The sequence below is a fragment of the Neurospora crassa genome, linkage group I, assembly GCF_000182925.2.
Source record: "Neurospora crassa OR74A linkage group I, whole genome shotgun sequence".
In the NCBI taxonomy this organism is placed as follows: domain Eukaryota; kingdom Fungi; phylum Ascomycota; class Sordariomycetes; order Sordariales; family Sordariaceae; genus Neurospora; species Neurospora crassa.
Genome location: NC_026501.1, coordinates 1,802,734 through 1,818,963, shown reverse-complemented (window position 1 = coordinate 1,818,963; position 16,230 = coordinate 1,802,734). Strand labels below are relative to the sequence as shown.

At 51.0% G+C, this 16,230-nt stretch overlaps 4 protein-coding genes and 1 non-coding gene across 7 annotated transcripts; 2 read left to right on the top strand and 3 right to left on the bottom strand.

The window, feature by feature from the left end:
- Nucleotides 1-3: 3 nt before the first annotated feature.
- set-8 (set-domain histone methyltransferase-8) lies at nucleotides 4-5,024 on the bottom strand. The gene has a single exon (XM_959244.2). The coding sequence runs from the start codon at nucleotides 4,817-4,819 to the stop codon at nucleotides 491-493; it is 4,329 nt and encodes a 1,442-aa protein (XP_964337.1). The 5' UTR covers nucleotides 4,820-5,024; the 3' UTR covers nucleotides 4-490.
- An 882-nt stretch (nucleotides 5,025-5,906) lies between these two features.
- On the top strand, nucleotides 5,907-7,702 carry NCU01974 (hypothetical protein). Its single transcript, XM_959245.2, has 2 exons — nucleotides 5,907-6,209; nucleotides 6,274-7,702. Exons 1-2 carry the CDS (start codon nucleotides 6,091-6,093, stop codon nucleotides 7,352-7,354), a joined length of 1,200 nt encoding a protein of 399 aa, XP_964338.2. The 5' UTR covers nucleotides 5,907-6,090; the 3' UTR covers nucleotides 7,355-7,702.
- A 232-nt stretch (nucleotides 7,703-7,934) lies between these two features.
- Nucleotides 7,935-9,642, bottom strand: cia30 (complex I intermediate associated protein 30). The gene is made up of 2 exons (XM_959246.3): nucleotides 9,217-9,642; nucleotides 7,935-9,108 (listed from the first exon to the last, which is right to left on the bottom strand). The coding sequence occupies exons 1-2, from the start codon at nucleotides 9,293-9,295 to the stop codon at nucleotides 8,351-8,353; spliced, it is 837 nt and encodes a 278-aa protein (XP_964339.3). The 5' UTR covers nucleotides 9,296-9,642; the 3' UTR covers nucleotides 7,935-8,350.
- Nucleotides 9,643-11,129: 1,487 nt separating this feature from the next.
- NCU01976 lies at nucleotides 11,130-15,631 on the top strand. Of its 3 annotated transcripts, none has more exons than XM_011394614.1 (7): nucleotides 11,130-11,457; nucleotides 11,906-12,759; nucleotides 12,818-12,947; nucleotides 12,998-13,088; nucleotides 13,147-13,334; nucleotides 13,397-13,714; nucleotides 13,769-15,631. In XM_011394614.1, the coding sequence occupies exons 2-7, from the start codon at nucleotides 12,566-12,568 to the stop codon at nucleotides 14,639-14,641; spliced, it is 1,794 nt and encodes a 597-aa protein (XP_011392916.1). In that variant the 5' UTR covers nucleotides 11,130-11,457; nucleotides 11,906-12,565; the 3' UTR covers nucleotides 14,642-15,631. The 3 variants fall into 3 exon arrangements, with proteins under 3 accessions (XP_011392916.1, XP_011392917.1, XP_011392918.1); XM_011394615.1 differs by having other exon boundaries at nucleotides 11,903-12,759; XM_011394616.1 differs by lacking the exon at nucleotides 11,130-11,457 and adding an exon at nucleotides 11,605-11,703.
- Nucleotides 14,680-15,597, bottom strand: NCU14008. The gene has a single exon (XR_897752.1). It is a non-coding gene; the product is annotated as a ncrg95 (non-coding RNA).
- Nucleotides 15,632-16,230: the final 599 nt, after the last annotated feature.

Below are 16,230 nucleotides of genomic sequence, written 5' to 3'. Positions count from 1 at the left end.
TGTTGATGCGCGTATTAAGTTGCTCTTCTTTGGCTTGATTATATAGAGAAGTGATGGAGAAGATAAATGCCCTGTAATGAATGAACTGCGTGTATGATCATCCTTTAGGGCACTGCTAGGTTTATTATGTTGTTCCATGCTTTCGTCAAAGCCCCCCCTGTTCGCTGAATGACAATGCGTAGAAGCGTACGGCCTTCTTAACAATCGCGCGTCCGATAATGATACCTGCCAAAGATGCAACATCAAGAAAAAAAAGATTTCCTGTCCTTAACAACATTAAAACAAAAGCTCCATCATCTAAGATGATTTCCCACTTACCTGCCCTTCGCCTCAGGGGAAACGTCTAAATCGCCGATACTTGTCCCGTGAACCTAATTCCTCATGAGAGTGTCCATGAGCAAACGAAATGGTCACACCAAACGCCGCCCAGGGAGCAACTAGTAAGGCTATGATAATAGGAGAGGAGGATCAACGGACCAAAGTGAAGATATCAGTGCAAACCCTCAACAACCTCAGAGGGTTGTTCCTTCCGATATCCTCGCCCGTACTTTGCTGTGATCTCATCGCCATCGCGTATGTCTCTCATGGCCACCAGCATCACCCTCCACTTTCCAGTGATTTTCATGACTTTGAAGACCGCTGACGGGCTAACGCCATCATGACGGACCTTGCGAACCCAGTTTCCCATTTGCTGAGGATATATATCTGCTACCAGTTGGTCGTGAAGATCAGGTCGGCGGACCTCCATGGCCCACTCGTGATTGTGTCTGTTACTGTTGTGATTGTTCAATTGAGCTTGGCCGCTGGAAATATTTGGGTGATTATGATCGGAGCTGCAGGAAGTGCCTGCCGTGCGTGGTGGCCGCAACTCGCCGACGAGCTCGCCGAGACACTCATCCGCCTTGAAGGAACCAATCGCACGTACACCTTCCCCTCTGGATCCGTCTTGAGTTATGCGCGGGATTTGTGGAAGCCTTTTTACCAAACACTTGCAGGACGACTTCTCTGTCGTCATCCGTTTGCTGTTGTTGCAGAGGCTGCAGGCCTTCTTGTCCGACTTTGCAACCGACATAGGATCCGATGGCCACGGGTCTGTCCAACCGAGCGGCGGTGGCTGTATCTCCCAGTTGTACTTGAGACGGTCATAGTGATTCGTCTTGATGAGTTTGAACTGGGACAAAAGCGGCCAAATCTCATCAAGAGACAACTCCGATGTATCCACAGATTCCCAGGAAAATTCTGGCAGTTCCAAGTACTCCCAGATGGACTTTTCTAGTGTTTGGCCCATAGTGCACATCCTTCGGACGGCCTTGGTGCTGAGCTGAGCATGGAAGTGGGCAAGCTGGTCCTTGAACATTGCCAGTTCCAAGAACCTATCGTCTGACGGTAAAAGGCACAAGAGCCCATTATACTCACCGCAAATGGTCCGCCAACATTTTCCCTCACGAACGTAGTCGTTAAGCTGGTTTCTACCAGTTACGTCCCAGTTGAGCTTACGGAAAATCTCACCCCAATCGATGTGGGATGATACAGGGCAATCGAATACATCCTTTAGACCATTCACTTGAGCTGTGGATTCGATATACTCTGAGAGCTTCATCTTCAAAAACCGACGGAGGAAGACTTGTAGCTCCTGGCTGATCTGTTCTGCGTCGTCAACATGATCAAGTAGGTCGAAGCCGCCTCCGGAGATGGGTACCGATCTAGAGTACTCCCTCCAATCCCTGACCAGGCCAGCCAACCTCAAAAAGGCTGCTTTACTCCATACCTGCTCAACCGGGGGGCTCTTGGCTGTTCTGAGCAGATCGGCAAGGTGCCCGAAAGAAGTTGCTTCATTGTTTGGCTTCGTTCTCTTGACCGATGACTGAATTGGTGTTTCTGCAGGCCTCTTAAGTCCCACTCCGGAGGCTGCTACATTATTCAAGATTGGTGGACTTTCTGAAGTTTGATGAACGTAGGATTGGATGATTTGGGCAGGAAAGCTACTCGGCTTGATTGCAGGAGGAGGTTGTAACGTTCCGTACGAAGCTTGCTGAACACTGAAGGTTTGCGTTTGAAGATCCCGGTCAAATGCCCGAATAGCTCCATCGAATGGTTGGAGAACAGGCGGTCCCACAAACCGGAGATCCGGTACATTAAACAACGGCTTGGGTCCAATTACCCCACGAGGAGGTGCTGTCGATTGCTGCACCAGGGGAAATGTGGCTTGTACTCTCGAATGCTCTTGGTAGTGATCAGCAGAATGACCCAAAGCCCGAGCCTGAGAGGGATTCAGAATCACTGGTTGAGATTGAGCCATGTCGGCTTGTTCTTGATGTTGATGAAATACGGCAGTTTGTGAACGGGGCTGTATTGATAGTTGCTCTGAAGCTGTTTGTCGTATGTCCTGAGGTGCCTCTGGCTCTGAAATAATTTGCTGCACTCCCGTGGCTGCCTGTTGTACTTCTGGAAGTGCCTCTGGCTCTGTAATAACCTGCTGCTGTTCGAAAGCGACCTGCAATGGGCCACGATCAACCCGTCCTGGACTAAAGACAGACGCGCTGGCTTCAGATATGTCTGGCTGTGGTCTTTCATGAACCGGAGAAGAAACCGTGCTTGGCATTGAAGGTAGTACTGCTGACTCTAGTTGTCGAGAGTAATAACTTTTAGCGTCTTGAAATTTTTGCGGTGGAGGTCCCGAGACTGGATGTTGTTGTTCACGATGCTGACCTGTTGCCGGCGCAGAATCCGATGGTACATAGTCATTTGACAAACGGCGCCGGGGAGAGACGGCCCCTGGTTGCTTAGGCTGTGCCATCATTGTCATGGGCTTCGTCTTGGCTGGGACTGCCATCTTGTCCATGGCCGTAGCATTAGAATTGATGCGAAAGTCTTGGGCGGAGATTGCAAACTGATCAGGGCAGGCTTCATCGCAGAATGTGTAATTTGGCGGATCGTCGGGTGATGAGTTGTATTCAACATTGATTGCTATCGCGTAATTTGGACCAAGATTGAGAACTTGATGGTATGTACCCGGCTCAGTAACCACGGCTTGGCCAGGAACACAATAATCAAGCGTATACTCAACCCCCCATTCGTCCAACTTGGCAGGAGGGATATGGCGGCTTAGATGACGGAGTGCTTGCGAACAGCCGCGCATTTCAGGAAAGTCCTGGCGCATTCGTTCTTCCAGCTTTGCAGTAGAACTCGGCTTGATAAAGCACCAGAACTTGTTTTCACCGGCACGTAACAAGTTTTCAGACCGGACGTGTGCATCTTCTCGATGCATGACTGTGATTGTCTTACCAGTAAGGTTGAAGTAGATATACTGGGTGTTGATACCTTCTAGAACTGTCGGGCCTCTGCGTCTCAGCTTATCTCCCGGAGACAGCTCGACATCATCAAATAGCGGATTGCCGATGATGTACGGTCGGGCTCCATTTGGCGGGTGTGCGGCCGTGGAGTTCCACAGATGCTTCTGCTCTTTGAACGACCAATTTTGCTTCTCGGTCGTAGGGAGGGGAAACTTGGGCCACCTAATTCTTGGTTTCTTCCCAGTGTCAACCTTGATGAGGCCCAGGTTGTCCTTTCTGTAGACAAAGGAGGTCGCATGGTTCTGATCTAGTCTACCCATTTTACCAACTTGGAGAGACGGAAGATCTCTGACCTGAAGTTTGAAATAGCCTCTGGCATGCACATCGGGATGGAGCGAGCATTGTTCAAAGAGCTCCTCATTGAGGACATGGATGTCCTGGTAGGTGCAGTCGAAGAGAGGGGCGCTGTCCTTGTGAAGGAGAAGTAGCTTGGGAGACCGGAGCCGAGTTGGCTCTCCGGACCGATCTCCTACATCAGGACCAGTGACGCAACTTATTGACGAGTTCGTAGGGATACTGTTTGTAGTTGGAAATGGGGCTGGTAAAATGCGTCGAGGGGCCGATAAAGCGGCGTGTATCTCGTCCTGGGTTGGCGGTCCCGGCTGTGGGCTCTCTTCTCTGTTGACTGCGCCAACTCCCGTATTCGGGACAGCTTCCGGGACAGCTTCCGGGACAGTTTCTGTGGGCCGGTACTCCTGTTGCTGATATCGCGACTGGGTTTTTTGCTCTTGTTGAACTTGTTGCTGGCCATTATGCTGGTTTTGTTGTTGGGATTGCAGTTGGATTCCTTGCTGATTATGTAGCTGTTCCGGCAGCTGGTAGTGTTGCTGTAAAGGCTGTTGTGGATGTAGCTGGACTTCTTGTTGACCATGTAGCTGGTCTCGTCGCTGGTGTTGTAGCTGCACTTGTTGTTCTACCGCTTGTTGTGGTTGTAGCTGAATTTTCTGCTGGCCTTGCAACTGGTTCTGTTGGACTGGTTGCTGGTCATGATGCTGGGGCAAAGGCAGGGGTTGGAGCTTGGGTTGTAGCTGGACTTCATGCTGGCCTTGTGAATGGTTTTGTTGTTGTTGGCTTTGTAGCTGATCTCGTTGTACTGGTTCTTGCGCTCGCTGCACCTGTTGCGGCGCTTGACTCGCTTCAACAATCTCAGCAAGAACAAACTGTTGCTGATGGTGGACAATTTTTGAAACGTCGACTTGAGAATTGGGAGTGATGGGACCATTGGCCAATGGCGCTGGAGGGATGTCTGAGGATAGGAAGTGCTCATCAGCCAGCTTAGCTGACACATTACCGATACGAGCTATGATCTGTTCAAATAGGTCTCGGGCCGCTTTAACATCAGGCGGTTTGACCTTTCTGATCAGGGTTTCTCCTTCGTCAAGGTAGCGGCGCAGGTCGTGACCGATTCCGCCCAGGTCATGAATGAGCAAGTCGACCGCTCTTCGACGTGGACCCTGACCGTCCATTGTTGTGTTGCACGACGGAAGTTGTGAGCCCGGAAGCTCAGCAGAGGCTTGAAGCTGGATTGCCGCAAACCAAAAAGGATGTACAAAGCCGCGGGAGCGACCGAGGTGTAATAAGTGGAAGCTGGATGGATTCCACAAGCGATTGAGGGGAAGGGACGGGATGGAGTATGAAATCGGGCTGGGCGAGCATTCGAGGTAGTGCTCCCCGCCGGCCCGTGACGCTGCAGTGGGTCAGTAAGTCGATCAGTGGAGGCGCATGCGGTCCTAGGGCTGACCTGAATCGAATCTAGCTTCGCCAACGCGCTATAAGGAACATTCGGAACCTATCCGGCCGCTGTGGGGGGGAGAGGGAAACTGCCCGGCTGCCCGCACGGCCCGTCCTTGAACGTCACCTCCACTGAACCCTTTTCCGCGGACGTTTCTTGGGTTTCGTCGGTGTTTGTTTATGTACATACCTTACACAGTACCTACCTCATATAAGTGGACAGTTGCTTGTTTTTGGGGAGGTGAAAACTTCCTCAGCTGTAATACGAATGTCAATTTACAAGCAGGGGCAGCCTTTCCTCCCAAACCGACCGTCTACGAATACTGTCACAATGAATGATCGAGCACGTTCAGTCATTTCCGAAAGAAAATTCATATCTAGCTAGAGGCAACTGCATCAGTAGGCAGTCACTTCCTTTAACACAATCAATTGCGTTCGGACATGGTTCCTTCCCTTCCGTCCCGCGCGTCTTGAATTTCCACGATTAAAGTCGGTCGAATTGAACTTCATCCGTCCGACCCCTTTTCTAAATCGCAACATACACTTGACGCAATGGAAATTCCGGCTTGACCTACCATTCATCCTGTAATGACAGTCGCCTTTATTCTATCCCTCAACACACTTTGAGATGCGTATGTAGGTCGGATGTTTTCAGTTTTATCGATAAGGCAAACCTCCCCGGTCAGGCCCGGGCATGGAAGCGGAAGCCAAGAGCCGTTTCCACTTCTATTGCAATCGATAAGCGTAATGAGTCCCACTTGATTGTAACTGTTCTTGTGGATGCCTGCCGCACCGCCCCTTGCGTGCCCGGGCATCGTCACAGTTGGATCTCGGTCGTCGAACTCGGCCCGCCTCCGTCACCAGTCAGTGTCACCCAGCATTGGATGTTGCAAGAACTTTACAATTTTTCTTTTTAAAACTTGTGTTCCTCCATCAATTCTTATTCTACACCTTTGGCAATACGTGGGCGGCTGCTGAATCCTATTCTTGCACAAAATCAGTGTTTATGATGGCCAACGACACCATGATCACGGATGATTATGTCGCCGAGCTCCTTGCCAAGGAAGCGAGTGAGGCCTCGATAAAGTATTCCTCAATGGGCCTCGAAGCGTTTAGATCGACAAAGTACGTTTGAGTCGCCGCGACACCGGGAGTTGAAGCATTCATGACTGACCTCCCTTCACCAAAGACCTGCGAACAAGGCAAAGCCGAATACCAATTTCCTGACTCGCATCATCCGCGAAACCGACTCCCACAATGCCGCAATCAAGGCCAAAGAGGCCGCCGAGGCGCAGGCGCGCTTGACTGGCTTAGAAGAAGCAGAAGAGAAAAAGCGACTCAAAACCAACCCCTCGCTACAGGATATACGACGACGACAATTAGGCGCCATCTCCTCGTTACTTTCCGGGCAGAAGAAAAGGCGTGGGGCTGAAGAAGGCACAAGAACGACGTCCTCCAAAGATCATAGGGACAGTAAATTTAGCGACAAGGACAAACATAAAAGAGGCGAGAGTCGACTTTCGGAAGACGAGGATACAAAAAGTACATCACGAGAAAGGCGCCACCACCATCGCCATCACCGACAGCATAAGGACGAAGAGAGGTCCTCGCGCGAGGAACAGCGGCACAGAGACAGATCCAGATCGCGCTCTCCAAGACACCGTGAGCGCAGACATCGACATCGGTCTCGTTCCCCGCTCAGCAGCGACCAAGAAGATACGAAGCACAGCCGTTCGTCACATAAGTCTCGAAGCAGCAGATCCGAAAAGGAGAGTCGTTCTCGCAAGGACCGCGACATAATTTCAGAAAAGTTATCCACCCACAGACGACACGGTCGGCTGGCCGAAGAAGCTAAGACCGACAACGAGGACTCCGATCCACTTGAGGACCTCATTGGACCAGCAGCACCGCCATCTGCTGACTCTTACCCTCCACCTGTTCGCACTCGTGGGAGAGGAGCAGGCAGAGGTGGAGCTGCCATGGACGGAAGATTTGCGAACGATTACGACCCAAGAGAAAACATGCAACTAGATGAGAGTAACCTCCAGGTCTCCAAGACTGACGACTGGGATGACATGGTGGAATCATTCCGTGACCGGCAAAAATGGCTCAAGCAGGGTGCGGACAGACTTCGGGCTGCTGGCTTCTCAGAAGAGGACATCAAAAAGTGGGAGAAAACCGGTCCCAATGGGGAGAAGGATATCGAGGATGTCAAGTGGACCAAGGCTGGGGAGAAGAGGGAATGGGACAGAGGCAAGCAGGATAACTAGGCGAAATCATCTCTAGCGTCAATTTTCAAGGTCTATAGGAGGGACCGGCAAACAACTTGTTTGGATCATGTTGAGGGGCGTTATTGGTAGCAATGGTTCTCATGGGATTCAGCATTACAAGGGGAACGGAGTTTAGGCTGCTAAAATGCGGTGATTAGAAGCGGTTGCTTATGGGATTTGATTTTATGGTTACAGCAAGCGCGGTATCACAAAAACCACGGCACAATAAGGGTTCAATACCATGCGATGGTTTGCTTTTCCACTTAGCCCTTTCATTTGGTTTTCCTTTGCTGCTCAGAGGCTCTAGAACATCTCGCTCATTCTTGCGAGAACAGTAGACTGCAATGCTTTTGTGAACTTTCGGCCTATTTTGCTGATTGTGTACCGGCCTGTGTAAAATCATGATGCTGCTAACGAAGGCTCGTTCAAGGATTGCAAGGAAACCCATGTTTCATACGTTGCTTCCTCAACCTGAACTGTCTTGTCTGCTCTTCTGCTGGCCGTCGATGTCCAGCATAGGGGCTCATAGTGAAGAGACTGGGTCTGATCCAAGTCTGTGAGTTACTTGCTGTGCGCATCTAGGAGTTCATACGAATGAGCAAATAGACAAAAGAAACTCTAACACAACCCTATTTTCTAACTCTCAAGTCTCTTGGTCTTCCCTCTACTGCAGAGTCTGGCTCCTCGGACATGAACTCGGCACCAGTAGCATGTTTCGTTGTATCCTATAGTCCAGTCTGCCATGATAGATTACAAATCCAGACTGTACCACGGCCAGCTAAGGCGCCTGTAGGACAGAACATGGCCCTTTTTTCTTCCATCTGTCGATCTACCCGCGTTGTCCTCTTCAGACCCCTGAATACCGCGGTTCTGTTGTGAAAAACCTCCCTCCTCAGTGATCAAGAATCGTACAGTACAATGTACAGCCTCCAGTCCTCTTGTAGCCAACAGCGCAAGCCCACCTCACTACTGACCAACAGACATACGACCCCTCTATCATTCCTGCTCCAAAGCTCCCCACGTAACCTTGACCTTCTCACCATGCTTATTCTTAAGCTGAGCTCCCGCAACATCAGTTTCCACAACCCCAGCCTCATCAAAATCATTGGTCGCCCATAACCTTTCAACACAGAGCTCGTACGGCCCCGCCTTCCTGTCCGTAGTCGAGAACCCAATCGACAAAACTTTTTGGCGCAGCATTCCCGTCTGCGGCTCGATGACCTTACCGTGGTTGGTGCGCACAAAATCGTTCCACTTAATCAACACCGTCTCCCACTGACCGGGCTTCTTCACGAACAGTCGATGCTGGTGCAGATCGAGCGGCACCACCGACTCGGTCCGGACGTTGACAAAGTAACTGCGCGCGTCCGTCTTGACGCGCATCGCGAGGTAGGCATACGGATCAATGTCCCACAGGCCGCGGCCAAAAATGGTGGGCGGCCGGTCCAGCGTCCGGAAGCCGGCGTAGCCTGTCCGCGAAATCTCCCGCCGGTCTGTGGGCAGCTCTAGCGAGATGGTGCCGTGGAAGCGCGCATAGCTGCCGGGGATCGGGGTGTACGGTTTTCGGTCGCTACCGTCGCCGGCGGTGACAGTGGGGATGGCGTTGGGCGGGGGAACCCAGTCGAGATGGGCGGTCGAGGAGCCGCCCACGTCGGCGTCGGAAAGGAGCTTGCAGTCTGCGACTGACTCGGGCGTCTGGAAGTTGTGGATCTCTCGTGGCCCCGTGGCGCCTCTAATGTTCTCCGATTTGACAACTGCGAACCCCGGCCGGCCAGCCAGCCCTATGTCAGCAACGAACCGTCGGTGTTCAATGGCGCATATCAAGAGCGTAAAAATTGGGAAATGGAATGAGTTCCTCCTACCGATGTTGGTCAACCGCGAGAGCTCGTCAAGACTCCGGCTCCAGAAGCTCTTGAACGGAAGGGACTGTGTTGCGCGCATGGTTGTCTCCTATTGTTTGTCCAACGGGTCACCTCGAATAGACGATAAACTGATAAGGGTGATGGAGCCAGTCGGCTCAATACCCTGGGCGCATCTCTTTTACGGTTACGGAGGCAACTTGTTCAAGAACCAGGACGAAGAGGCCGGGGTCGGGGTTGGCGCGTCTCCAATTCTCCGCATTTGATCGAGGTTGATGAGCTTTGACCAGGTAGTGGTGGTCCAAGGAGCTCATTGGTCAGCATATTTACACAGCCCTAACCCAGACTTGCTTTGTCACGAAACGAAGTTTGCTGGTATTTAGCTTTACGTACTCGGATCGCTCGTTGATAGCTGAAGCCTCTGAAATTTCCATTTTTCCCTCCGTTGAAGTGTAATGGGAATCATTGCGACCCAATATATTACCAAAATGCAGCATTATGTCCCTGCTTGGTCTTTCCGACTGTGTGATGGGGTCTTATGTAATCTACATGCGGGGATGCGGCCCCGCCTTTTCTCGGCAACTCCCGAATAACCCCTGCACTCCAGCAACGACATCACATCAGGTGTCTGATGAAACAACATCCACCACTCAAGCAGCTTTTTGCCGACTCACGAGGCTTGCCACATTCTTTTCCTCTGGAAGGGTTCAATATAAACCGTATGGAACCATCGCAAAGCTTTATTTATGTCAAAACTCGGGGCCTATGCTACACAGATGAGCTTAGTGCTGGTGGTCTCGGCAGCATCGATGACAGAAGTTTGTCACTTCCAAGTCACTCAGTCCTCGACCACTATACCTGGCCAGACGTTTCTCAATACCCGTGGTTATGCAAAATCGCATATAAAACTGTCATATGAGCCGTCGTCGTCAAGAAATCCATACGGGTTATTCCCTTCTATATGGATTGTTGCCTATGTCTGCTGGCCAGCACAGCGGCGTAATAGTGTGGAGATCAGTAATGCAGTACTCGTTGTTACCCGACAAGTTAGCAACATCAAGTCAAGCAACACATCTCTCGTTCAAAATCTTGCCCCGGCATCTGCTCACATAACCAGCATTCCTTCTGATATCAGCTTATTTCCTTGGCGAGACACTTTTGGATATCTTGGGCACTCAACAACATGCGACGCTTTGCTGTTGTACAATGTCCCTTTGAACGGCGATTTGGGTGAGGCGATGCTTGCCTAGCCGTGCTTGGGATGACACTCGTGTGTTTTGTTGGAGGCCAGAAGGAGGAGCATGCCGGACACGCCTGGACATGACAGGCAAGAGACAGTCAGTCCAGCACTAGGTCTGATATAAACTAATCATCTGAGATATTAGACGGTACTACCTCTAGGTGCTCATTCCACATAATATAGAACTGTAAGCAGTTTGGATGACAGAAGATTCTCGATGCTGAAGACAAACCCCGCTTCCTTTGGATTTTGTCACTAACTTGAATTATTTAAACCTTCCCCCCCTTTTCTTCTTCTTTTTCTCCTCAATCATGACTTCAGAGTCAGGCTTCTTCCATCGTTCTACAGATTCGACAAATGGAAACGATTCTCAAATTCACTTTTATCATATCACTAGCAGTTCCGCCCAAGCACCCACCCGTCAATATGCAACCCATCCAATCAGGCGATCTAGGCCTCACGTCGGGTCATGCTCATTCTAGCCCCCATTTCCGTTGAGGACCTTGACGGCCATATCCATGAGAGCTGTTTCAGAAAAAGCAAACAATAAGTGTCAATATCCAGCCCTATTGAAGAGCAACGAAGACCGTTTATTGGACGTCCAAGAGGATAAGTAGGTTAGGGTTTAATTTTGGGACCCACAGTAGTTTCCTTTCCCCAACTATCCTCCTCTGCCCTTCTGCTTCGTGGCTTTTTTTCTTTTTTCCTGTCCTTACCTAGAACTTCTTTCCCCTCGCCAACCTCGACTTTCTTGCAGGTTCACTTGCCATCGCCAGTCTCACGAGCGGAACTTTACCTACAATCACCTTCCCATCGCGGTTTGGCTTCAAGCTTCTACCACGCTACTCTATCAGTAGCTCTTAATCGGGCCTTCAAAAACGCATGCTTTTTCGCAGCATCAACCATTACCAATCGCAACTGAGCCCAGTCGGTCACCAAGGGCGCAAGGATTTCGCAAATTCGCATCAACGGAACCACCTAGCTTCCTCAAGGCGCGAGAAGTAGTAAGTCACACACCTTTCGTTGTGTTTATTTTCACCAGCCCTTGCGACCAAGATCCAAAACACTTGTGCTGTTCGCCAGAATGCACAGATGGTGCTGCGCCCCTCTCTCCTTCCTTTACCCCCTTTCCACAACAGTTTCCATCTGGAAGCGCACTTTCCTTGTGTCTGCAACCACATTTACCACGAGCGCGGACGAGATATCAAGAATGAATCCTGCATTCTCGAAAACTTCTCCTCGTTGACAAGGTCTGCTCTTCCGTCTGGGTCATCGGACACTCTCTTCCTTTCCTCTCATGTCTCATCGTGCCTTTTACATTGCTTCTTCCCCCTCCATTAGACCTCGGGTTCAACCCGCACCGTGTTGCTATTTCACTGTCGCGATCTCATCCCTTTGGCCTCTTCTCCGATCTGTCAGCGTGCCAGTTAGCGTGCTCATACTTTCTAGCAGGCCACAGAAGCGTTCCATCTCAACCAATCTCCCAATGCCGTCCGTCATCAACAACGAGATGGCGACTCACGATGACGAGTCATCGTTGAGTTTGTCAACAGAGTCATCGATCGGTATGTTTTCCCCTTCTTACACAGTCGATCTCTACATGGCTCAATTACCTTTGCCTACGACGCGTCGTCGCACGGGCTCTGGGCTTGATGTTTGCTTAGTGAAAGAGAAGAACAAAAGAAAACAAAGTCCCTGAGCGAGAACAGTGGCTACAACAGAACGACGAGGCATCCGTCGAGTCACTATGCGCACTGCAACGGAGTGGCATCCGAGATACTAAAGACACCAACACGGAGTGGCATCCGTCAAGATACCAAAACAGGCACTTGTCAAATACTCAGCAGACTCAAGCATCTATCTACCAATGAAAACCAGAAATTCACTCACGACGTTCTCAACGCATTCACGTAAAGAAATGCAGTTTGCGACATGGTGTTTGTTTGATGAGCGTATCACACTTTTGTGCGTACTAACTCTAGTTGTTAAGTCAATGGTGGAGGATCGCAGGTCAATACCCCGTCTGACGCCTCCGACTTTGGAGACACCAAAAGACAGTACCACACGAGTATTACGCCGACTCGTGCTTCACAGAGCTACCCCGTTGGTATCATGGCTTCTGGCACCACACCGAAGACCAGCCTGCAGCGCCGTTCCGTCACGTTCGTAGAGCCGGACCCGCCGGCCAGAGAGCATTCCCGGATCACGTACACCATGGTCAGCAACACGCCTCCTTCCACGCCGAAGGATGATGCGTTCGACGCTCAGTACCTTTATCCGCCGAGCGCTTGTGTGTTTGTGGCAAAGTAGGTCATTATTTGTAGGAGTGGGCACATTCATCCGCTGACATATTTTGTGGTCCAGCCTTCCTGAGGCTCGGGAGGACGAGGATCTCAACGCCGCGGTTACCAAGGAGTTCAGTTACTTTGGATTAGTATACGTCAAGATTCGCCGTGACCCCTCCAACATGCCATTTGCGTTCTGCCAGTATACAGTAAGTTGATCTTCCTTGTTTGTGGAATGGTTTATCTGATACTGGAACAGGATGAAAACCATGCGAAGGACGCGGTGGTGAACGGGAAGGGTATTATGATCCTTGGTCGACCTTGCCGAACCGAGATGGTCAAAGCCAACCGTATGATGTTCTCTCCGAATGTCTTCCTTTTCGCTTCCGCATACTGACGATCACCCAGGTACCTACGCAATCAACAGACGTGATCACAGAGACATCACTGTCCACCAAGCCATGCGCGTGCTCGAAGCTTATGGAGAGCTGAACAAGTGCTACGTCTTGCCCGCCGAACTTCAGCAGGAACTTGGGCTTCCCCCGACTGTCGTCGCGGGGTTCACGGTTTTTGACCCGACTCGGGACATGGGCCTTGTATGTACCACATTTTCATTGGTTTTACTCCGCTCATGTCAAATGCTGATTATATTGTTTAGGTCGCCAAGGAGAACCCAGACTACAGGATCGTGCCGTACGATGAGGACAAAAAATCCATCACCCCGCCTCGCGATCCAAACAAGGAATTCCTCAGGCAGTACGACGTCGATCGGCGAACTTTGTATATCGCACACATGCCGCGGGACGTTGAGGAGACAGAACTGGAGGATCTGTTTAGTCAGGCCGGCACCATCAACAAGTGCACCATCGTGCGAAAGGACATTCCTGCTTACTATGGCGCCCGCCAACACCATCACCACTATGCTTTTGTCGAGTACGAGCATATCGGTGCTCCAGATGAAGCTATCAAGCGTTTTGTGAGTGTTCCATTTCATCGAAAATAAGACTCCAACGCTGACCATTGAGCACAGAGAGGGTTTGCATTGCGCGGCCACCCATTGAAGGTCGAACGGAAGACCACCAAAAGTGTTCGTCGAATGGTCTCGTCTCCCTTGACTGGCAGAGCTCCTGCTTCTTCCGACACGTACAGAGGCGACCCTCGGACTCCCAACACGCCGTCGAGAGCCTCTTTTGCTCACAGATCCGCCATGAAACAATCGAGCGTCCCTGAAATTGCGACCCAAGGGCCAGAGTCAGCTCCTTTGTTGCTGGCTTACTCATCTGAAGGATCGCCCACCCAGCGCAAGAATATCCACGTAGCTCACGACTGCCACTTCACGGATGGTCCTGCCATGAAGGACGCTTCTATCCAGAGAGCCTCGACAAAGCAGCATACTGTCAAGCCTTTCAAGTCGATGCCCAATTTCGCTGCACATGGCGTTCACGGTGATGCCATTCCTGCCAACAAAGTCGCCGCTAGTGTCTTTTCAGGACCTTCTGCCAATAGAGGCACCGGTGACGCCGTGCCGGGACCCCAACTTACAGCTCTGCCTCATCCCACGGCCGATGTGAACGGTAGACCGATCCACCCCATGCAGCCGTTGCCCATCACCTCGTGGGATCAGCCCCAGCCCGCGTACCCACACGTTGGCTATGTCCCGGACTGGCATATGCACGCGTACATGGCTGGAATGCCCGGCACTGGCCCGGCCTTGCCTCCCAATGTCCAGCAGGCGCCTCCTGATCTGGTCATGCACAACTGGACTCCAGAGTTTGCGCCGCCCATCCCCCTCGAATGTGTTCCTTATGGCTTTGTCCATTCGCACTTTGCCTACCATCCCATTACGGGACAGCACTGTGCCGTTTGGATCCCAGCGGCTGCCCACCATCCCACGGTGTTTTGAGGAGATGGAAGCCATCTCGACTGGTCCATCTTTGCCGACTCGGTTGTCGCTCTCGGGTGCGAGCTTTCCACAGTGCCTACAGTACTCGGGGCTTCCCTACTTCGTTTCGACGACTTTGATGGTATACCTTAACGCTCCACACCTATTTCTTTGGCGTTCTCCATGGTGTCTTGAAAGGTATGGGCTTCTTTGGTATACCGAGATGGACCACTGATAACGCATCGGCATGTTTCTCGATTTTAGTCATTTTCTTATTCGCCATGGCCGTATCTTTCTTCTCGATTATGTTTCAACCATAACTCAACATGTTTCCGGGAGCTTGTCAAAACTATCGGTTTTGGTCAGGCATTGGGTTCGACGTTTGGCTTATGCGGCGTTCTTCCTTGGAGTCGGGCGATAGGGTCATTTGCAGCGACGTGAGCATATGCTGGTTTCGGCGCTTGGTGGTTATACCCTGGTTGTGTTTTGCTGGTTGTGTTTTTCTGGTTGGTGTTGGTTGGAAGAACGGTTGATCTGACCCGGCTGTTCTCGATGATTGTGAGTACTTTCACGTGGTTAGCGTTGACGCAGCCTGATGTCTGCGTCCGCCTGGATTTGTTTAATCAATGTTGGAATCTGAATATTGGCCAGAAAGTCTTCTTTGGTAGCCTGAGTGTTCTCAAGTCTACTCAAGCGGCCAATACTAAACCAGGCGTGGACTTTTAGCGGACAACAGCCAGGACTAACCTAAGGGGTATCCAGGCAATAGTTCCGAGTCACACGGGGAGACTGACTGGTTAAATATGGTTGGGAATGTCGGCAATCTCTTGTATTTGGAAGCAGAGGAAGAGTTGTTTTCTGTGTCCTGGGTAAACCTCGTATCTGGTTGTCGCATAGCTACTCGACTGCTACCATTTCCACATTTCCTGAGATAGCCCCCAGTCCGAATAGATAGAAGAACGAGACATTTATCGCGCAGCAACTGTGCTATTCAGACGCTGCACTCTCCGCACCTCAAGCCTTTTGTCGTTGTTGTGAGTGAGAGTCAAAGATGGTACAGAACGTTGTCACACACCGCCAATGGTGGTCGGCCTCTAGGTCGTTCGAAGGCAGTATGTACCGTGGCGTGATTAAGGGGGGGATGCTGGAGTGAGTGATCCTATGTAGCTACGCGAGGTAGTACTATTCCAGCCAGTTGGGCCGCTTTGAACCGAGATGTTGAAGAAGGTTTACCACCGAGTGGGCACTACTCAGCTGATGCAGAAAGAGAGTTGCATCACACTCCCTGTCCTTCAGGGGTACCCTGCTTCTTGAGTAGTGTACACTGCAGCTGTGGTGAGGTCGACAAGCAAGATGTTTTGATACTAACAAGCTCCCAGCTAATTGGTGTATCTTACAGTTAGTAGCTTATTCTCTAACCCTCACATAAGCCCACCTACCTACACAACCTTAATCACATCGGCAACCCTCTTGTTCCAGGCCTGTCCCGATGACGGAGAGGGAGGTACACTGTGTACGAGAGTGAAAGGGTAACTAAGGTACTATGAGATATGCTGTGGTAGACCCCCACGGCGTTTTTGAAATAATTTGAGGGCCGATGAGTCTGAATT

Coding starts and splice junctions, on each gene's coding strand:
- NCU01976 (XM_011394614.1), top strand. CDS start 12,566: ATGGCTTCTGGCACCACACCGAAGACCAGCCTGCAGCGCCGTTCCGTC. Junction 13,089..13,146: donor CGAGATGGTCAAAGCCAACC/GTATGATGTTCT, acceptor ACGATCACCCAG/GTACCTACGCAATCAACAGA. Junction 13,715..13,768: donor ATGAAGCTATCAAGCGTTTT/GTGAGTGTTCCA, acceptor CATTGAGCACAG/AGAGGGTTTGCATTGCGCGG.
- cia30 (XM_959246.3), bottom strand. CDS start 9,295: ATGCGCGCAACACAGTCCCTTCCGTTCAAGAGCTTCTGGAGCCGGAGT. Junction 9,109..9,216: donor CTCGCGGTTGACCAACATCG/GTAGGAGGAACT, acceptor CGGGGTTCGCAG/TTGTCAAATCGGAGAACATT.
- set-8 (XM_959244.2), bottom strand. CDS start 4,819: ATGGACGGTCAGGGTCCACGTCGAAGAGCGGTCGACTTGCTCATTCAT.
- NCU01974 (XM_959245.2), top strand. CDS start 6,091: ATGATGGCCAACGACACCATGATCACGGATGATTATGTCGCCGAGCTC. Junction 6,210..6,273: donor GAAGCGTTTAGATCGACAAA/GTACGTTTGAGT, acceptor CCTTCACCAAAG/ACCTGCGAACAAGGCAAAGC.